The following is a 22,912-nucleotide window of genomic DNA, read 5'->3' on the forward strand; positions in this document are numbered from 1 at the left end:
AGAGACTGAGAGAGAGAGACTGAGAGAGAGAGAGAGAGAGAGAGAGACAGAGAGAGAGAGACAGAGAGAGAGAGAGAGAGAGAGAGAGAGAGAGAGAGAGAGAGAGAGAGAGAGAGAGAGAGAGAGAGAGAGAGAGAGAGAGAGACAGACAGACAGACAGACAGACAGACAGACAGACAGACAGACAGACAGACAGACAGACAGACAGACAGACAGACAGACAGACAGACAGACAGACAGACAGACAGACAGACAGACAGACAGACAGACAGACAGACAGACAGACAGACTGAGAGAGAGACTGAGAGAGAGACTGAGAGAGAGAGAGACAGACAGACAAAGAGATAGACAGACAGAGAGAGAGAGACAGACATACAGACAGAGAGAGAGACAGACAGACAGACAGACAGACAGACAGACAGACTGAGAGAGAGACTGAGAGAGAGAGAGACAGACAGACAAAGAGATAGACAGACAGACAGAGAGATAGACAGACAGAGAAAGAGAGACAGACATACAGACAGAGAGAGAGACAGAGAGAGACAGACAGACAGAGACAGAGAGAGAGAGAGAGAGAGAGAGAGAGAGATCCCAGTAGCCGGGAGGATGTGAAGGCACTCAATATTCATTGCATTAGCATATGCCACCACCGATACTGCTTTAATTGAAAACATCTCTTAAAAAATGTTAAGTTCTGCCCTTTGAGCGTCCCACTGGCTAATTTCAAGCCTTTTGGCCTTTAAAATGACTCATTTCACACACACACATACACACACACTTTCAAATGGAACATTTGACTGGGATTTCCCTGAACGGGGCGTTTTGGTAGATTAGTCTATAGATGATTTGGAGGTACTCATTTTCCTGATGGGGCGTTTTGGTAGATTGGTCTATAGATGATTTGGAGGTTCCTATTTCCCTGAACGTGTAACAACTCTCCTCTTCGTCTGATGATGAGGAATAGGAATCATCGGACCAACACGCAGCGTGGTAAGTGTTCATAGTAAATTTAATTAACTTCTTATGGCTGCAAGCCCGAGGCCGACCACAATATGACAACAGCCAGCTCAAGTGCAGGGCGCGAAATTCAAAATATATATTTTTTTAAATATTTAACTTTCACACATTAACAAGTCCAATACAGCAAATGAAAGGTACACATCTTGTGAATCCAGCCAACATGTCCGATTTTTTAAATGTTTTACAGCGAAAACAGCACGTATATTTATGTTAGCTCACCACCAAATACAAAAAAGGACAGACATTTTTCACAGCACAGGTAGCATGCACAAAGCCAACCTAACTAACCAAGAACCAACCAAACTAACCAAGAAACAACTTCATCAGATGACAGTCTTATAACATGTTATACAATAAATCTATGTTTTGTTCGAAAAATGTGCATATTTCAGGTATAAATCATAGTTTACATTGCAGCTACAATCAGAAATTGCACCGAAAGCAGCCAGAATAATTACAGACACCAACGTCAAATACCTAATTACTCATCATAAAACATTTCTGAAAAATACATAGTGTACAGCAAATGAAAGACAGGCATCTTGTGATTCCAGCCAATATTTCCGATTTATTAAGTGTTTTACAGCGAAAACACAATATAGCGTTATATTAGCTTACCACAATAGCCAAAAATACAAGCCATTTCCCAGCAGCAAAAGTTAGCGATCGTAACAAACAAGCAAAAGATATATAATTTTTGACTAACCTTGATAAGCTTCATCAGATGACAGTCCTATAACATCAGGTTATACATACACTTATGTTTTGTTCGAAAATGTGCATATTTAGAGCTGAAATCAATGGTTATACAGTGTGCTAACTTAGCTACTTTTCCCACAACGTCCAGATATTTTTCTGACACTTTTTCTGACACACATATTCTGACCAAATAGCTATTCATAAACATAACTAAAAACTACATGTTGTATAGGAAATGATAGATCCATTAGTTATTAATGACATCGCAGTGTTAGAATTCTAAAAAATAACTTCATTACGACATACAGCTTCGGTATAGCTAGAGTACCCAAAACTTGGGCGCCGACGACTAGTTCACATCTACGACAGATATATGAAATAGCATCATAAAATGTTTCTTACTTTTGCTGATCTTTCATCAGAATGTTGTACAAGGTGTCCTTTGTCAAGAACAATCGTTGTTTGGATTTAGAACGGACTCTTTCCCTCTCGATTTAGCAAGCACACTAGCCAAGTGGCACGAATCTCTCCATGTCAACAAACGGAAGAGAACGGAACACGGCAAAACTCCCGAAAAAATTTCAATAATCTGATTAAACTATATTGAAAAAACATACTTTACGATGATATGGTCACATGTATCAAATAAAATCAAAGCCGGAGATAATAGTCGCCTATAACGACAGCTTTTCAAAAGGCAAATCCAGGTCCCTCTTCGCGCCTTCCTGAAAACAGGAAATGGAGGACACGTCATTCCAAGGGCTGTAATTCGAGTCCAGATCAAGTTACACACTCCATTTCTTCTCTCACTCCTTGTCGACGTCTAGTGGAAGACGTATGAAGTGCATCTAAACTAATAAATAACAAGGGATTTAATAGGCAGCCCCTGGAACAGAGCCTCAATTTCAGACTTTCCACTTCCTGTCAGGAAGTTTGCTGCAGAATGAGTTCTGTTTCACTCACAGATATAATTCAAACGGTTTTAGAAACTAGAGAGTGTTTTCTATCCAATAGTAATAATAATATGCATATTGTACGAGCAAGAATTGAGTACGAGGCCGTTTGAAATGGGCACCTTTTATCTGGCTACTCAATACTGCCCCTGCAGCCATAAAAAGTTAAATAAACTGAACACTGAATGACAAAATGACAAAAAACAACAAAGAGAGTGAACGAACAAGAAACAGTCCTGTAAGGTGAAAACACAAAAACAGGAAACAACTACCCACACACACAGGTGGGAAGAGGCTACCTAAGTATGGTTCTCAATCAGAGACAACGATTGACAGCTGCCTCTGATTGGGAACCATACCAGGCCAAACACATAGAAAAGGACAACATAGAACAAAACATAGAATGCCCACCCCAACTCACGCCCTGACCAAACCAAAATAGAGACATATAAAGGATCTCTAAGGTCAGGGCGTGACAGTACCCCCCCCCCCCCCCCCCCAAAGGTGCGGACTCCGGCCCGCAAAACCTAAACATATAGGGGAGGGTCTGGGTCGGCATCTATCTGCGGTGGGGGCTCTGGTGTGGGACGTGGACCCTGCTCCACCTTAGTCTTGGCCCACTTAGGTGGCGCCTCTGGAGACACGGACTGGGGACCCTCGCAGCGGGCCCCGGACAGGAGGGCGACTCTGGCAGCCCCGGACAGGAGGGCGACTCTGGCAGCTCCGGACAGGAGGGCGACTCTGGCAGCTCCGGACAGGAGGGCGACTCTGGCAGCTCCGGACAGGAGGGCGACTCTGGCAGCTCCGGACAGGAGGGCGACTCTGGCAGCTCCGGACAGGAGGGCGACTCTGGCAGCTCCGGACAGGAGGGAGACTCTGGCAGCTCCGGACAGGAGGGAGACTCTGGCTGCTCCGGACAGGAGGGAGACTCTGGCTGCTCAGGACAGGAGGGAGACTCTGGCTGCTCCGGACTGAAGCCCGACGCTGGAGGCTCCGGACTAGAAGGCGTCGCTGGAAGCTCCGGACTAGAGGGCTTCGGTGGAGGCTCCGGACTAGATGGCGTCGCTGGAGGCTCCGGAATACAGGGCGTCGCTGGAGGCTCCGGACTAGATGGCGTCGCTGGAGGCACCGGACTAGAGGGCGTCGCTGGAGGCTCCGGACTGAAGGGCTTCGCTGGAGGCTCCGGACTAGATGGCATCACTGGAGGCTCCGGACTAGATGGCGTCGCTGGAGGCTCCGGACTAGAGGGCGTCGCTGGAGGCTCCGGACTAGAGGGCGTCGCTGGAGGCTCCGGACTGATGGCCTTCGTTGGAGGCCTCGTGCCACGGATCATCACTGGAGGCTTCTTACCACGGATCATCACTGGAGGCTTCATGCCATGGATCATCACTGGAGGCTTTGTGCCATGGATCATCACTGGAGGCTTCTTGCCATGGATCATCACTTGAGGCTTCGTGCCATGGATCATCACTGGAGGCTTCTTGCCATGGATCATCACTGGAGGCTTCGTGCCATGGATCATCACCGGAGGCTTCGTGCCATGGATCATCACTGGAGGCTTCGTGCCATGGATCATCACTGGAGGCTTCTTGCCATGGATCATCACTGGAGGCTTCTTGCCATGGATCATCACTGGAGGCTTCTTGCCATGGATCATCACTGGATGCTTCGTGCCATGGATCATCACTGGAGGCTTCGTGCCATGGATCATCACTGGAGGCTTCGTGCCATGGATCATCACTGGAGGCTTCGTGCCATGGATCATCACTGGAGGCTTCTTGCCATGGATCATCACTGGAGGCTTCGTGCCATGGATCATCACTGGAGGCTTCGTGCCATGGATCATCACTGGAGGCTTCGTGCCATGGATCATCACTGGAGGCTTCTTGCCATGGATCATCACTGGAGGCTTCTTGCCATGGATCATCACTGGAGGCTTCTTGCCATGGATCATAACCGGAGGCTTCTTGCTTCGTGCCATGGATCATCACTGGAGGCTTCGTGCCATGGATCATCACTGGAGGCTTCGTGCCATGGATCATCACTGGAGGCTTCGTGCCATGGATCATCACTGGAGGCTTCGTGCCATGGATCATCACTGGAGGCTTCTTGCCATGGATCATCACTGGAGGCTTCGTGCCATGGATCATCACTGGAGGCTTCGTGCCATGGATCATCACTGGAGGCTTCTTGCCATGGATCATCACTGGAGACTTCGTGCCATGGATCATCACTGGAGGCTTCGTGCCATGGATCATCACTGGAGGCTTTGTGCCATGGACTTTCACTGGAGTGGAGAGACACACAGGAGGCCTGGCTCTGGGAGCAGGCACAGGACTGACCAGGCTGGGGAGACATGCAGGAGGGTTAGGGCTTAGCACAGGCACAGGACTCACCAGGCTGGGGAGACATTCAGGAGGCCTTGTCCTTGGCCGAGGCACCGGATGCACTGGGCCGTGGATGCGCACTGGAGGTCTCGAGCAACGAGCCTGCACAACCCGTCCTGGCTCGATGCCCACTCTAGCCCAACCGATGCGAGGAGCTGCGATGTAGCGCACCGGGCTATGAACATGTACTGGAGACACCGTGCGCTCCACCGCACAACACGGTGCCTGACCAGTACGACGCTCCACCCGGTAAGCACGGGGAGTTGGCTCAGGTCTCCTACCTGACTCCGCCAATTTCCCCATGTGCCCCCCCCAAAAAATTTCTGCGGCTGCCTCTCGTGCACCTCTCCTCGAGCTAACTCCTCGTAGCGTCGCCGCTCCGCTTTGGCGGCCTCCAGCTCCTCTTTAGGACGGCGATACTCTCCCGGCTGTGCCCAAGGTCCCTTGCCGGCCAAAATTTCCTCCCATGTCCAGGAGTCCATCAATTGCTGCTCCTTCCTACCACGCTGCTTGGTCCTTTGGTGGTGGGTAGTTCTGTAACGACTCTCCTCTTCGTCTGATGATGAGGAATAGGAATCATCGGACCAACACGCAGCGTGGTAAGTGTTCATAGTATATTTAATTAAATAAACTGAACACTGAATGACAAAAAACAACAAAGAGAGTGAACGAACACGAAACAGTCCTGTAAGGTGAAAAAACACAAAACAGAAAACAACTTCCCACACACACAGGTGGGAACAGGATACCTAAGTATGGTTCTCAATCAGAGACAACGATTGACAGCTGCCTCTGATTGGGAACCATACCAGGCCAAACACATAGAAATAGAAAACATAGAACAAAACAAAGAATGCACACCCCAACTCACGCCCAGTCCAAACCAAAATAGAGACATAAAAAGGACCTCTAAGGTCAGGGCGTGACAGAACGGGGCATTTTGGTAGATTGGTCTGTAGATCATTTTGTTCTCTCTATTGCTTTCTTGCTCTTTCTCTCTCCCTCTCTCTCTCTCTCTCTCTCTACCCCCTATCTCTTTCTTTCTTTCTCTCTCCCCCTCTCTATCTCTCCCACTCCCTCCCTCCCTCCCTCCCTCCCTCCCTCCCTCCCTCCCTCCCTCCCTCCCTCCCTCCCTCTTTCTCTCTCTCTCTCTCTCTCTCTCTCTCTCTCTCTCTCTCTCTCTACCTCCCCCTATCTCTCTCTTTCTTTCTTTCTTTCTATCTCTCTCTCTCTCTACCTCCCCCTATCTCTCTCTTTCTTTCTCTCTCCCCCTCTCTCTCTCCCTCCCCCTATCTCTCTCTCTCTTTCTCTCCCTCCCTCTCTCTCTCTCTCTCCCTCTCTCTCTCTCTCTCTAAGCTTCTTACTATTCTCAGTTCACCTTTGGCACTGTCCCAGTATTTGCTGACCACCTGCAAGTGGAGTCATGTTAGTTAGCTTTACCCTCAGGCTTCTCTGTGAGTCTGGCTTTAGGCACTGCTCTGTGAAGGCTCTGTGAAGGCTCTGTGAAGGCTCTGTGAAGGCTCTGTGAAGGCTCTGTGAAGGTGCATTCCAAATTAACCCCATTCTGCACTACTTCTGTCCAGAGCCCTCTTGGATACCCTACGGGATATCCTAAAACAACCTGAAGGACTTAACATCTTACGCATGGCTTTCTCACTGCTAGTGACTTCTGCCCTTTCCAGAGCTCACCATCCTTCCTGACCCTCCGTCCTAACAGCACACTGAGTGTGTGTGTGTGTATGTGTGTGTGAGTGTGTGTGTGTTTCATCAAGGTTCTGAGGTTCCAGAGTTCACATTCAACTGGTGTGAAAACGAGCAGTGTTCCGTTGTGACTGTGTTTTATTGTGCCTGTGTTTGTGAACGTGTGTGTTTGTGTTGCATTGTGAGCCCAGGAAGAATCCAATCCAAGCTAACAGGTAGGTTTCTAGATGCTTGTCAACCGTATGCAGCTCTATCATTAACATAACACACTGTCTGCTTCAGCGAGCCCTGCAGGATGTTGCCTGTGTGTGTGTGTGTGTGTGTGTGTGTGTGTGTGTGTGTGTGTGTGTGTGTGTGTGTGTGTGTGTGTGTGTGTGTGTGTGTGTGTGTGTGTGTGTGTGTGTGTGTGTGTGTGTGTGTGTGTGTGTGTGTGTGTGTGTGTACAGGTTGCCAGTAACAGCTCCTCTCTAACGCTATCTCTGTTCTACTGAATGTGAGGCAAGCTTGATTTCCGATATTTGCTTCCTGCGGTTGTTCAGTACTGACTGAGAAGAATATAAATGTTTCACAGCTGTATTAATCCACGTTCAATAAAAAGCATATTTATAACTGTGATGTTGAAATGAGCTAAGACAGGCATGGAGAGGAGACAGAGAGGAGACAGATAGGAGAGGAGAGGAGACAGAGAGGAGACAGAGAGGAGACAGATAGGAGAGGAGACAGAGGAGACAGAGAGGAGACATAGGAGAGGAGACAGAGAGGAGACATAAGAGACAGAGAGGAGACAGAGAGGAGACAGAGAGGAGACAGAGGAGACAGAGAGGAGACAGAGAGGAGACAGAGGAGACAGAGAGGAGACAGAGGAGACAGAGAGGAGACAGAGAGGAGACAGAGAGGAGACAGAGGAGACAGAGAGAAGACAGAGAGGAGACAGAGAGAAGACAGAGAGGAGACAGAGAGGAGACAGAGGAGACAGAGAGGAGACAGAGAGGAGACAGAGAGGAGACATAGGAGAGGAGACAGAGAGGAGACAGAGAGGAGTACGACAGAGAGGAGACATATGAGACAGAGAGGAGACATAGAGGAGACATAGAGGAGACATAGAGGAGACAGAGAGGAGACAGAGAGGAGACAGAGAGGAGACAGAGGAGACAGAGAGGAGACAGAGAGGAGACATAGGAGACAGAGAGGAGACAGAGGAGACAGAGAGGAGACAGAGAGGAGACATAGAGGAGACATAGAGGAGACATAGAGGAGACAGAGAGGAGACAGAGAGGAGACGGAGAGAAGTAAGACAGAGAGGAGTAAGATAGGAGTTAGAGAAGACATAGAGAGGAGACAGAGAGGAGGCAGAGATTAGTTAGAGAGGCATAGAGAGGAGAGAGAGAGAGGAGAGGGAGGAGATAGAGCGGAGTTAGAGAGGAGTCAGAGAGGAGACAGAGAGGCATAGAGAGGAGATATGGAGGCACAGATAGGCATAGAGAGGAGATATAGAGTCATGTAGAGTTTTAGAAAGTCATAGAGAAGCATAGAGAGGAGATTTAGAGGCATATAGAGTTATAGAGAGGCATAGAGAGGAGATAGAGAGGCATAGAGGGGAGATAGGGTTTCATTTCCAAAGGTTGTTAGACCGCTATGCTGTGCAATTTGATATATCATTTATCCAATAGAAAACAAATTATGTCAAGGTATATTTTATATGTTTTTCCCAGTGGACATATTATTTGTCAAGATGTTTCAATACATCTGTTTCTTCCCGTTGAACACCACTGAATTATTGGCAGAGCTGTCTGTCATCATGTTCAATTCTGTTTGTTTTGAAAAACACATACAGCTGAGAAAGCCAGGTCAATACCCTGTGTGTATGTCAATGCATATTATCAGCACCTCTCTTGGCAAACTTAATTATTGGGATTGTTGGTTTTGTTATGATAGAGGGAGTAGTTAAGTGGGAGGCACATCGATAGACAACACACTACACTTCCACACCTCATCCCCAGGGGGCAGCAGCACCCAGTTGAAGTGATGTGCTCTGCCAGGAAGCCTTGATAATTACTCAGGTGTTGGGCAATGAGGATGATTAGCAGTCCGTGAGAGAGCAGAGGCAAGGAGCCTCTCAGCCGGCCTTTGTTTTCTTTGTCTTAGTTTAGCTGGGCTAGAATAATAGAATAATAGTGAAGACATCAAAACTATAAAATAACACATATGTAATCATGTAGCAACCAAAAAAAAAGTGTTAAACAAATCAAACTAAATTGTATATTTGAGATTCTTCAAAGTTGCCACCCTTTTGCTTTGATGACAGCTTTGCTCTTGGCATTCTAAATCTAAAATGTGTTTAACACTTTTTTGGTTACTACATGATTACATATGTGTTATTTCATAGTTTTGATGTCTTCACTATTATTCTACAAAGTAGGTACTGTATATTTAGTCAACATGAACGTATTAATAATCTGCTTGGACTGGCCGACCAGGAAGTCAAGACGGAGCTGGCCCTGAACTCACTAAGTTTGTGTTTCCTGGGCATATGTACATACAACACGGAGTATGTGAGCGGAGCTGGAGCGGAGCAAGAAGGCGGAGCTGGAGTGCGTGCTCAACCCCCTCCTGTTGATTCTCAACACTGGGGCCCCACAAGGGTGCGTTCTGAGCCCTCTCCTGTACTCCCTGTTCACCCACGACTGCGTGGCCATGCACGCCTCCAACTCAATCATCAAGTTTGCAGACGACACTACAGTGGTAGGCTTGATGACCAACAACGACGAGACGGCCTACAGGGAGGAGGTGAGGGCCCTCGGAGTGTGGTGTCAGGAAAATAACCTCGCACACAACGTCAACAAAACAAAGGAGATGATCGTGGACTTCAGGAAACAGCAGAGGGAGCACCCCCCTATCCACATCCAAGGGACAGCAGTGGAGAAGGTGGAAAGTTTTAGGTTCCTCGGCGTACACATCACAGACAAACTGAAAGGGTCCACTCACACAGACAGTGTGGTGAAGAAGGCGCAAGAGCGCCTCTTCAACCTCAGGAGGCTGAAGAAATTTGGCTTGTCACCTAAAACACTGACAAAATTTTACAGTTGCACAATCGAGAGCATCCTGTTGGGCTGTATCACAACCGCAAGGCTCTCCAGAGGGTGGTGCGGTCTGCACAACGCATCACCGGGGACAAACTAGCTGCCCTCCATGACACCTACAGCACCCAATGTCAGAGGAAGGCCAACAAGATCATCAAGGTCATCAACCACCCGAGGCACTGCCTGTTCACACCGCTACCATCCAGAAGGCGAGGTCAGTACAGGTGCATCAAAGCCCGGACCGAGAGACTGAAAAACAGCTTCTATCTCAAGGCTGTCAGACTGCTAAGCAGCAATCACTAACCAAGAGAGGCTGCTGCCTACATTGACACCCAGTCGCTGGCCACTTCAATAAATAGATAACTAGTCACTTTATACAATGCACTCCAAATAAAGCCACTTTAAATATTTGTATTTATCTTACATTACTCATATCACATGTATATATTGGATTTTATACCATCTATTTCACCTTGCCTACGCTGCTCAGCCATCGCTCATCCATATATCTACATGTACATGTTCCCATTCACCCCTTTAGATTTGTGTGTGAAAGGTAGTTGTTGGGGAATTGTTAGATTACTTGTTGGATATTACTGCACTGTCGCAACTAGAACCACAAGCATTTCGCTACACTCGCATTAACATCTGCTAATTATGTGTATGTGACAAATAACATTTTATTTGATTTGAGTGGAGCGAGGAGCAGAACTGGAGCGGAGCGAGGTGTAGAACTGGAGCGGAGCGAGGTGTAGAACTGGAGCGGAGCGAGGAGCAGAACTGGAGCGTGGCGAGGAGTAGAACTGGAGCGGAGCGAGGAGCAGAACTGGAGCGGAGCGAGGAGCAGAACTGGAGCGGAGCGAGGTGTAGAACTGGAGTGGAGTGAGGAGTGGAGTGAGTTTTTCAAATGCTGGAGCGCCAGCCTTCTTGCTCGCTCCAATTTTTGCTCCAGTTGTGCTTACTTCAAAAGCTCAGGGCATGCCCTGCCCAGCATGCATTGTTGGTCTACTTGTGTGCTGCTATAGCCCCTTGATTTAGCTACTGTCATCTAGTATGCTAAATATTTTCAATAAGAAACTAATAAAACACACAAGTGATAAATCAAGTTGACTTACAAAGTTGAGGACCAATAGTAAGAGAGGGTAGTGTCCACAGCTAAAGAACCATTGTGGATTCTGAAAAGACATGTATCCTGAAATCACGACGATGTACTTACTACCGGTACATGCTAAAATAAATTAAGGAAGAGGGTAGCTAGTCATTGTAGCAAAGTATTTACAAACAAAAAATCAGATCTCTTAAAAAGTAGGCCATCATTGATTTTGGCCCAATAGGCCAGGCATATTACCTCTTCAAGGAGCTTTCAGTTTTGAGAGGGTAATTTTACCTAAAATCCTTTAGACATTGCTAAATAAATCTATAAAAAAATACTACGCAGCCCAGCACAGCCTGGCGAGAGAGTTTAGCATCAACAGAGGCTCTGCAAGAGCTGAGAACATTTTCCGCTGCTGGCCTGCTCTCCAGGCACCATTGCATGAGCTTGAAGCCACAGATTTTGGCCAAATTCATATTTCAAAAAATGAATTCAAAGGCACTCTAGATGGAGCCTAATAAGACATTTATCATTTAATTTGTATTTAATTCAAAGTAAGTCAGAGCCTATAGTGCAATTTATAGATGATAATGATTTAATATAATAAAATGTTTAAAAGCTGAACGCTGTCACTCCCGATCCTCCCCTCCGGCGTTCTACGCTACTACCGGTCCTGGCAACCATCACTACGCACACCTGCGCTTCACCATTAGGCACACCTGGACTCCATTACCTCACTCATTACATCCCCTTTGTCTGGCACTCTCTTAGGTTCATTCCTCAGGCAGTATTGACTATGTGTTTCAGGTCTGTACGCTACTCGTGGTTCTTATTATTGTGTCGTTTATTATTAAACTCAACACCTGCACTTGCTTTCCGACTCCAAGCGTATACGTTACAGAGTACTGCCTCAACAAATGGAAGCAGTAGGAAATCAGGACATGTTCCAGACGGTTGACAAACAGGGATAACTACTTTGTTAACACCACGACCAGCTGGCGCAACTGGGGAAGACTATGGAAGAGGTTCTTCAATTTCTCGAACATGCTCGAGAGGCATTGCCTTCATCTAGCGGAGGATACTTGCCACCAATCGACCCAGTGAGCCAGCACACCAGTCCACTCACTATTGCAACCAGGTCAGCGATGCCCGTCCGTCCCTCCTGGATAAATATGATAGAACCCAATATAAATGTCGTGGCTTCTTACTCCAGTGCTCCCTCTATTTTGCGCACCAGATGAGGGCCCCCACCACTGAGGGGTCAAAGTTTGCCACTGTTATTTCTCTGCTGACTGGGTGGGCATTGGAGTGGGCTCTGGCCATCTGGGAGAGAGGAGCTGGATTTGTATGAGGGGTTCATGGCTCTTTTCAGAGGTATCTTCGATCATCCACTGGAGGGCAGAGAGGGGGGTGAGCGCCTATTCCAACTACGGCAGGATGACCAGACCATTGCCGAGTACGTGCTCACCTTCCGGACTGTAGCAGCATCCACACCACTCGCGTCCATTCATCAAGAGAATATTCCCTTCCTCATCACTAGTGCACCAGCTCACAAGGTCATCCTCTGCCTCCCATGTCTCCAAGGCCATAACCCCACTATCTCATGGTTGAGGATGAAAATCTGGTCACCCGAATGCTGGAGGACCTGCTTTCCTTTTCCGTCTGGAGTCATGGCCCTTGTGATCTGGGAAGTAGATTCGCCAGGCTCTGGAGAGTGAACCCGCACCCACTACTTGTACTCCTGAGCGCATGTATGTTCCCACGGGGATAAGGGAGCGGCTGTTGAGCTGGGCACACACAGCTGTCATCGCTGGACATTCTGGAATCACCCGTACTATTCAATCTCTTTCCGAGAAGTATTGGTGGTCCACCTTGGCGCAAGATGTTGTTTGTTACATCAACTCCTGTTCTGTGTCTCCTAACTACGCCCATGCAACGTTCCAGCAGGGAAGCTCCTTCATTTTCCTGTGCCTCAGCGTCCCTGGTCTCATCACGTCATGGGTATGAAGGGCTTTCATGTAGAAACTGGGGGTCACGGTCAGCCTCACTTCTGGGTACAAGCCTCAGTCCAACGGGCAAGTGGAGAGGATGAACCAGGAGCTGGGGAGGTTCCTGAGGAGTAACTGCCAGGACCGGCAGGAGAAATTGACCCGATTCCTTCAATGGGCAGAATACGCCCAGAATTCATTACGTCACTCCTCCACCGGGCTTACTCCTTTCCAGTGTGTCCTGGGTTATCAGCCAGCCCTGGCTCCATGGTGTAACAATTCCAATGGTGGAATGAGAGAGTCAGGTGCAGAGAGCAGGGTAATCTCCAACAAGTGGATATTTATTTCTTCCAGAAATAAATTACCATAAACGGCGACGCCACACAAACAACGGGCGCGTCAAAATACTGTCCAATAAAAGTAGGACTGAAATCCACTATAAGGAACACCACCAACACAAACAGGAAAAACAAGCCCGCACAAAAGTCGGCGGGCCAACTGGGTTAAAATACCCTCTAACCTAAACACAAAACAGGTGATACAAATTAGACTAACTCAAAAGAAAACAGAAAAGGGGATCGGTGGCAGCTAGTAGACCGGAGACGACGACCGCCGAGCGCCGCCCGAACGGGAAGAGGCACCATCCTCGGCGGGATTCGTAACAGTACCCCCCTCCCGATGCGCGGCTCCCGCAGCGCGCCGACTCCGGCCTCGAGGACGACCCGGAGGGCGAGGAGCAGGGCGATCCGGATGGAGGCGGTGAAAGTCCCTCAAGAGGGACGGATCTAAAATGTCCCCCACCGGTACCCAGCATCTCTCCTCCGGACCGTACCCCTCCCAGTCCACGAGGTACTGCAGGCCCCTTGATGTCGAGAGGGGGAGGAGGGACCTCCGGTACCTCACCTTCCTGCAGGGGACCAGCTACCACCGGCCTGAGGAGAGACACATGAAACGAGGGGTTAATACGATAGTAAGAGGGAAGTTGTAACCTATAACACACCTCGTTTATCCTCCTCAAGACTTTAAATGGCCCCACACACTGCGGCCCCAGCTTCCGGCAGGGCAGGCGGAGGGGCAGGTTTCGGGCCGAGAGCCAGACCCTGTCCCCTGGTGCGAACACAGGGGCCTCACTGCGGTGGCGGTCAGCGCTCCTCTTCTGCCGTTCACTGGCCTGCCTGAGAGAGTCCTGGACCGCTCGCCAGGTCTCTCTAGAGCGCTGTACCCACTCCTCCACCGCAGGAGCTTCGGTCTGGCTCTGATGCCACGGAGCCAGGACCGGCTGGTACCCCAGTACACACTCGAAGGGCGACATGTTCGTTGATGAGTGGCGGAGTGAGTTCTGGGCCAACTCCGCCCACGGGACGTACCTCGCCCATTCTCCTGGCCGGTCCTGGCAATACGACCTCAGAAACCTACCCACTTCCTGGTTCACTCTTTCCACCTGCCCATTACTTTCGGGGTGATACCCAGAGGTGAGGCTGACCGAGACCCCCAGACGCTCCATAAACGACCTCCACACCCGGGACGTGAACTGGGGACCTCGATCAGATACGATATCCTCCGGCACCCCGTAATGCCGGAAGACGTGGGTAAATAGAGCCTCCGCAGTCTGTAGGGCCGTAGGGAGACCAGGCAATGGGAGGAGACGACAGGACTTAGAGAACCGATCCACAACGACCAGAATGGTAGTGTTCCCCTGAGATGGAGGAAGATCCGTCAAAAAATCTACCGAGAGATGAGACCATGGCCGTTGTGGAACCGGAAGGGGTTGTAACTTCCCTCTCGGTAGGTGCCTAGGAGCCTTACTCTGAGCGCATACCGAGCAGGAGGAGACATAGAGTCTCACGTCCTTAGCCAAGGTGGGCCACCAGTATTTCCCTCTAAGACCGCGCACTGTCCTCTCCATCCCCGGATGACCCGAAGCAGGTAGTGTGTGAGCCCACCGAATCAATCGATCACGGACACCAAGCGGTACGTACCTAAGGCCAGTCGGACACTGGGACGGCACAGGTTCTACCCTCAACGCCCGCTCAATGTCCGCGTCCACCTCCCATACCACCGGAGCCACCAGACAAGAGGCGGGAAGGATGGGAGTCGGATCGATGGGCCGGTCATCCGTGTCATAGAGACGAGACAGCGCGTCGGCCTTAGTGTTGAGGGAACCTGGTCGGTAAGAGATCGTAAATCTAAAACGAGTAAAGAACATGGCCCACCTCGCCTGACGCGGATTCAGTCTCCTCGCCTCTCGGATATACTCCAGATTGCGGTGGTCAGTCCAGATGAGAAAAGGGTACTTCGCCCCCTCAAGCCAGTGTCTCCACACCTTCAGGGCTTTTACCATAGCTAGTAGCTCCCTGTCCCCCACATCATAGTTCCGCTCCGCCGGACCCAGCTTCTTAGAAAAGAAGGCACAGGGACGGAGCTTCGGTGGCGTGCCCGAGCGCTGTGATTGCACGGCTCCAACACCAGCCTCGGACGCATCCACCTCCACTATGAACGCTAATGAAGGGTCCGGATGCGCTAACACGGGAGCCTCAGTAAACCGTGCCTTCAACTGGTTGAAAGCTCCCTCTGCCTCGGCCGACCACTGTAGACGCACCGGCCCTCCCTTTAGCAGTGAGGTAATGGGTGCCGCCATTTGACCAAAACCCCGGATAAACCTCCGGTAGTAATTGGCAAACCCTAAAAACCGCTGCACCTCCTTTACCGTGGTTGGAGTCGGCCAATTACGCACGGCGTTAACGCGGTCACTCTCCATCACCACCCCTGAGGTGGAAATGCGATAACCCAGGAAGGAAACGGCTTGTTTGGAGAACACACATTTCTCAGCCTTGACGTATAGGTCATGCTCCAGCAGCCGCCCAAGGACCCTGCGCACAAGGGAGACATGCGCGGCGCGTGTGGCAGAATAGATCAAGATGTCATCAATATACACTACCACACCCTGCCCGTGCAAGTCCCTGAGAATCTCATCTACAAAGGATTGGAAAACGGCTGGAGCATTCTTTAACCCATACGGCATGACGAGGTACTCATAGTGGCCTGATGTGGTACTAAACGCTGTTTTCCACTCGTCTCCTCCCCGAATACGCACCAGATTATACGCGCTCCTGAGATCCAGTTTTGTGAAAAAACGTGCTCCGTGGAATGATTCCACCGCCGTAGCGATGAGAGGTAGCGGATAACTAAATCCCACTGTGATTGAATTTAGACCTCGATAATCAATGCACGGACGCAGACCTCCCTCCTTCTTTCTCACAAAAAAGAAACTCGAGGAGGCGGGTGACATGGAGGGCCGAATGAACCCCTGTCTCAGAGTTTCCGTGACATATGTCTCCATAGCCAATGTCTCCTCCTGTGACAATGGGTACACATGACTCCTGGGAAGTGCAGCGTTCTCCTGGAGGTTTATCACGCAATCCCACCGTCGATGAGGTGGTAATTTGGTCGCTTTCTTCTTACTAAAAGCGATAGCCAAATCGGCATATTCTGGGGGAATGCGCACAGTGGAAACCTGGTCTGGACTCTCCACCGATGTGGCACCGATGGAAACTCCCACACACCTACCTGAATACTCCTCTGACCACCCCTGAAGAGCTCCCTGTCTCCAGGAAATGAGGGGATTGTGAATGGCTAGCCAGGGAACCCCCAACACCACCGGAAACCCAGGTGAATCAATAAGGTAGAAACTAATCTGCTCCCTATGATCCCCCTGCGTTACCATGTCCAGCGGAATCGTGGCCTCCCTGATCAGCCCTGACCCTAACGGTCGGCTATCTAAGGAGTGCACAGGGAAAGGGGGGTCTATCTGTACCAACGGAATACCCAACTTACGGGCTAGTCCGCGATCCATAAAACTCCCAGCTGCGCCTGAGTCTACTAGCGCCTTATGCTGGAGAGAGGGGAAAAAATAACCAAAAACATGTGACCGACAGGAAGCTCTGGGTGAGTCTTGTGCCTACTCACCTGGGGTGACCGAGAAGTATTCCGCCTGCCATCTCTACTCCCAGAGGCGCTCCTCCAGCACCGGTCTGAAGTGTGTCCTCTCCGGCCACAATAGGTGCAAGAGAAGCCACCTCCTCCGGCCCCCCTAGATGCAGCCCCTCCCAACTCCATCGGAGTTGGAGCGGGAGGGCTGGTAGGTGGAACTGACAGGACCCCCTCTGAACGCCCGCGGGCAGCTAGCAGGTTGTCCAGTCGTATAGACATGTCAATTAGCTCATCGAGAGAGAGTGTAGTGTCACGACAAGCTAGCTCCCGACGGACGTCCTCCCGAAGGCTACATCGGTAATGGTCCATCAGGGCCCTGTCATTCCACCCCGCACCAGCAGCCAAGGTCCGGAACTCCAAGGCGAAGTCTTGCGCACTCCTCGTCTCCTGTCTGAGGTGGAACAGTCGCTCACCCACCGCTCGGCCCTCCTGAGGGTGGTCAAATACGGCCCGAAAGCGGCGGGTGAACTCTGGGTAGTGGTCTCGAACCGAGTCTGGGCCGTTCCAGACCGCATTAGCCCATTCCAGGGCTCTACCCGTCAGACAGGAGATGAGGAGGCTAACACTCTCCTCTCCAGAGGGAGTCGGATGAACGGTGGCCAAGTAGAGCTCCAACTGGAGCAAAAACCCCTGGCACCCAGCCACCGCTCCGTCGTACTCCCTTGGGAGCGCGAGACGCAATGCGCCTGAACCAGATGCCGACGTTGAAGGAGTAGGTTGCGACGTCTGGGAAGGAGCTGGTGTAGCTGTCGGGATACCACTCCTCTCCCATCGCTCCATCCTCTCCATCATCATGTCCATCGCCGACCCAATCCGATGGAGAACGGCGGTGTGATGAAGGACACGCTCCTCCATCGATGGAAGAGGGGTGGTTGCTGCTTCTGCTGACTCCATGGTTGGTGCGGGCTTCTGTAACAATTCCAATGGTGGAATGAGAGAGTCAGGTGCAGAGAGCAGGGTAATCTCCAACAAGTGGATATTTATTTCTTCCAGAAATAAATTACCATAAACGGCGACGCCACACAAACAACGGGCGCGTCAAAATACTGTCCAATAAAAGTAGGACTGAAATCCACTATAAGGAACACCACCAACACAAATAGGAAAAACAAGCCCGCACAAAAGTCGGCGGGCCAACTGGGTTAAAATACCCTCTAACCTAAACACAAAACAGGTGATACAAATTAGACTAACTCAAAAGAAAACAGAAAAGGGGATCGGTGGCAGCTAGTAGACCGGAGACGACGACCGCCGAGCGCCGCCCGAACGGGAAGAGGCACCATCCTCGGCGGGATTCGTAACACGTGGACTCCGAGCCAGACTGAAGCCACTGCGGTGGAAGAATGGTGGAGGAAAACAGAGGAGGTTTGGAGTGAAGCTCAGGTGAGGCTCCAGCATGCTGTCCATCACCAGAAGGAGCAGGCGGATCGCCACCACAGTGAGGCGCCCGTGTTCCATTCTGGTGATCGTGTCTGGCTTTCTACCAGGAACCTCCCATTCCGCCTGCCCTGCAAGAAGCTGAGCCCCCGGTTTGTGGGGCTGATCAAGGTTGTCCGGAGGGTCAATGAGGTGAAGTATAGGTTACAGCTTCCCAGAGACTACCATATCTCACCTTTTAATGTCTCCCTTCTCAGGCCGGTGATTCCTGGCCCCCTGGCCCCACGACATCACTCTGCCCCCTCTGCACGTTGAGAGGTCCCGCCTATGCCTTAAGGTCCCTACTGGACTCCTGACATTGTGGGGTTGGCTCCAGTAGATGGTGGACTGGGAAGGGTACGGTCCAGAGGTGCGGTGTTGGGTTCCGGTGGAGGACATTCTGGATCCCAACATCATCCGTGATTTCCATCTTCGCTTCCCAGACTGGCCCTCGTCACCGACAACGCTGGTTTACTAACCACCGGTCCTGTCACCCATCATTACGCGCACCTGTCACCCATCATTACGCGCACCTGCACTTCATCAATAGGCACACCTGTACTCCATTACCTCCCCTTTAGTCTGGCTGTCCCTTAGGTTCATTCCCCAGGCAGTATTGACTGTCTTTCATGTCTGTACGCTACTCGTGTTTCTTGTTATTGTTCTGTTTATTATTCAACTCACCACCTGCACCTGCTTTCCGTCTCCCAGCGTATACGTCATAAGCGCTTAATGTACCTGCCAGGCTATTGTGTCGCACTCGCAAATGCTTCAATGTATTTCTTTATTTGCTGCAGCCTTGAAATCATATAGCCTAAATAATTCATTATTTAGCTCCCTGTCTGGCTCCTGACCTATTTAGTGTTTATATGCTGTTTAATATGACATGTAGCCCATTTGAAATAATGAGCGCTTTGTAAAGTCACATTTTCATGAAAATACTTTTCATTCAAATCATATGGTTTGGTTTCAATACTTAAAAACAAAATGGTAGATCCAGGTAGTCACAAAAATAGATGGGTGTTGGTTAAATTGTGATTTTAATGAAATGGGGTGAATTTAGAGCGGCAGCATTTATTGTAATGTTTTTCTGCCTTTGAACGAGTAGGACATGGATTGCCGGAGCAGTGCAAAATCACCAATGAGCGGAATTTCCAACAGCTCAATACCACTCACATACTCTGATACAAGATTATCCTCATGCTGATTTCTTACATACTGTAAATGTGCATCTTAAATCAGGTTACAGACCAGTTAACTAGGTCTAAGACCACTAGACATAGTGTCTGCAACAATATTAGAAGACTAGTTAATTGGTTTCGTAACAGTTTAATTGTCGCTGGTGTTAATTTCGGATATAGTTTTCACATCTGTGAGTGTTCAGCTGCTTCCAGGCAGGACGAGTGTGGTGTGTTCTGTCCATCCATGATCTCTCCTCTCTTCCGATTCAGCTGCTTCCAGGCAGGACCAGTGTGGTGTGGTCTGTCCATCTTGTCTTCTCACCATGTAATCTGCTGTGTTTACCCAGCTCTGCTCAGAGGATGAGACCCACACACACACACACACACACCACACACACACACACACACACACACACATAATCACAGTACGGGAGGCAAAGCCACACAGCCGGATGTTGGCTTCTGAAGGACTGTCTAACTCCTTCCAGAATCCTTCTAACAGGAGACAGGCCAGCACTCACACACAGAGCACCACGACTAACTGTTAACTCCCCCAGAAACATTCTCACAGGACATGGACCAAACACCAGGCTGTGATGTGTCCCAGTCCAATGCAGATCACATGTAATGGCTCTGGCAGGACAGCAGTTTTTTATCATTGTGTGAATTGTATTTCTCTCCCACCTCCCAGACAAAGATCTCCATTGAAATAGCTTTCTACGATTAACATTTTTCTGACAAATCTGGCCCAGGATGTTCAGTCATTTTTAGATTAGCCTGAGATTCCGAAGAACTGCACTACTTTGTATTTTATTGATGGTGTCTGTTTGATCGTTCCATCAGTCAGAGTCACAATAAACCCTGATAGTTCCATCACACATCGGTCCGAGTCCCATTAAACCCTGATAGTTCCATCACACATCGGTCTGGGTCCCAATAAACCCTGATATTTCCATCACACATCGGTATGTCTCATTAAACCCGGCTGATAATACACCCTCACATACCATTTAATAGCAGCAGACAATGGGTGACAAAACCCAAAATATCCGTGACCACATCAGACCTGAAGCTGCCTGTTTATTCTATGGGTGTTCATGCTTGTGTGTTTATGTGTGTCACACATAGTCTATTGACTAGTCTCAGCGGAAAGCTATGTCTGATGAGAACGATGGCCGGGTGTTTAATGTCCGGGGGTTTAATAGCCGGGTGTTTGATGGCCAGGGGTTTGAAGGTCGGGAGTTTAATGGCCGGGGGTTTGATGGCCAGGGGTTTGATGGCCAGGGGTTTGATGGCCGGGTGATTGAAGGCCGGGGTTTTAATGACCGGGGGTTTGAAGGCCGGGTGATTGATGGCCGGGGGTTTGAAGGCCGGGGGTTTGATGGCCGGGGGTTTGATGGCCGGGGGTTTGAAGGCCGGGGGTTTGAAGGCCGGGGGTTTGAAGGCCGGGGGTTTGATGGCCAGGTGTTTGTAATCGCCAGTGTAAAGCTCTTTTGGCCTTCAGCACTGCTCCAGGGCTGGCTTCCCAGCATGCACAGGATTACTAGTGTGAAAACGTATGCGCAAACACACTGCCCATTTCACAACTGTAACTGCTCTCAGGGTGACTGGGAGGCTATCACGGTCCGAGCAAGGTATATGTTTGTATGTCTGTGTCTTGGTCCGCGTCTCACTATGACTAGCCAACGACTGATACAGAACAAGAGCACACTGGAGTCTCACCTTTACAACTAAAAGTAATCTCTGACTGGGAACTCTGCATGGACTCAGCATGTGCCTAATTAACAACCGAAAGGTCAAATGGGGGCACACATTCTGGAAGGTAAAGCACTGCATGTTGCCCCTTTCAACGCTAACTTTACCAAACCACTGTGTCTGTTGGCTACAGCTGTTTTTCTCAAACCCTTTCACCCTTTCACTCAGAGCTCTCCTGGGGTTCTGCTCTTTCAGCACTGTGGTGTGTGTGTGTGTGTGTGTGTGTGTGTGTGTGTGTGTGTGTGTGTGTGTGTGTGTGTGTGTGTGTGTGTGTGTGTGTGTGTGTGTGTGTGTGTGTGTGTGTGTGTGTGTGTGTGTGTGTGTGTGTGTGTGTGTGTGTGTGTGTTTGTGTAACATGCCCTATTTCTCTCCTTGTTAGTCGGATGGAGGCCTTTCTTCTCAGACAACCACTGCAGGGGTTGTGGTTGTGGAAATGTCAGGTAATTGATTCCTGGTTGGCAGGTTTTTTTGCTAAACACAACACCATCCCCCGATGGAGGGAAAAGTCAACTAGCTCTCACAGTCTCACGGCAGAATTAGATGTCCATCCATGTTTCTCAAACGTTTCAAAGTTGTTGCAAAATGTTAACATTTTTTTTTTTTTTTTTAGTTTAAAGTTAGGCATGAACTCGTAAGGTTAGGCATTAACTCTGAATGGTTAAGGTACGGGTTAAGGTTTGGGAAAGGGTTATGAATGGTTAATTTAAGGGTTAAGGTTTGGGATAGGGTTATGAATGGTTAATTTAAGGGTTAAGGTTTGGGATAGGCTTTAAAACAAAAATCTCAAAAACAGCTTTCCATTGCTTGATTTGAATTTGCGACCTTTGGTATCAGAGGCATATGCTTATGCCCATGTTCCATCAATGTCCACAACACCCTAGCAAAGCCAAAACCTACCTAAAGATAACAGCACTCGCTGTTTCCCTTAGTGGCCAGTTTCCACATCATCACCCAACATCCTTACACATGGATGGACTTTGAATATTGACTTGTATCACCTGGGTGACCTGGGTTAGAAAAGAGAATATTGACTTGTATCACCTGGGTGACCTGGGTTAGAAAAGAGAATACTGACTTGTATCACCTGGGTGACCTGGGTTAGAAAATAGAATACTGACTTGTATCACCTGGGTGACCTGGGTTAGAAAATAGAATACTGACTTGTATCACCTGGGTGACCTGGGTTAGAAAAGAGAATACTGACTTGTATCACCTGGGTGACCTGGGTTAGAAGAGAGAATACTGACTTGTATCACCTGGGTGACCTGGGTTAGAAAAGAGAATACTGACTTGTATCACCTGGGTGACCTGGTTTAGAAAAGAGAATACTGACTTGTATCACCTGGGTGACCTGGGTTAGAAGAGAGAATACTGACTTGTATCACCTGGGTGACCTGGGTTAGAAGAGAATATTGACTTGTATCACCTGGGTGACCTGGGTTAGAAAAGAGAATATTGACTTGTATCACCTGGGTGACCTGGGTTAGAAGAGAGAATTCTGACTTGTATCACCTGGGTGACCTGGGTTAGAAGAGAGAATACTGACTTGTATCACCTGGGTGACCTGGGTTAGAAAAGAGAATACTGACTTGTATCACCTGGGTGACCTGGGTTAGAAAAGAGAATACTGACTTGTATCACCTGGGTGA

At 49.3% G+C, this 22,912-nt stretch overlaps 1 protein-coding gene across 1 annotated transcript in view; it reads right to left on the reverse strand.

The window, feature by feature from the left end:
* Positions 1 to 20,603: 20,603 nt before the first annotated feature.
* Positions 20,604 to 22,912, reverse strand: part of LOC120064876 (basic proline-rich protein-like) — an 86,413-nt gene continuing 84,104 nt past the window's right edge. Inside the window, exons 2-3 of the mRNA XM_039015468.1 lie at positions 21,231 to 21,285; positions 20,604 to 20,998 (exon numbers count right to left, since the gene is read on the reverse strand). Coding sequence (XP_038871396.1) covers positions 20,604 to 20,998; positions 21,231 to 21,285 — 450 coding nt within the window. The remainder of the gene's footprint in view (positions 20,999 to 21,230; positions 21,286 to 22,912) is intronic.

This window comes from Salvelinus namaycush, chromosome 20, assembly GCF_016432855.1.
Source record: "Salvelinus namaycush isolate Seneca chromosome 20, SaNama_1.0, whole genome shotgun sequence".
In the NCBI taxonomy this organism is placed as follows: Eukaryota; Metazoa; Chordata; class Actinopteri; order Salmoniformes; family Salmonidae; genus Salvelinus; species Salvelinus namaycush.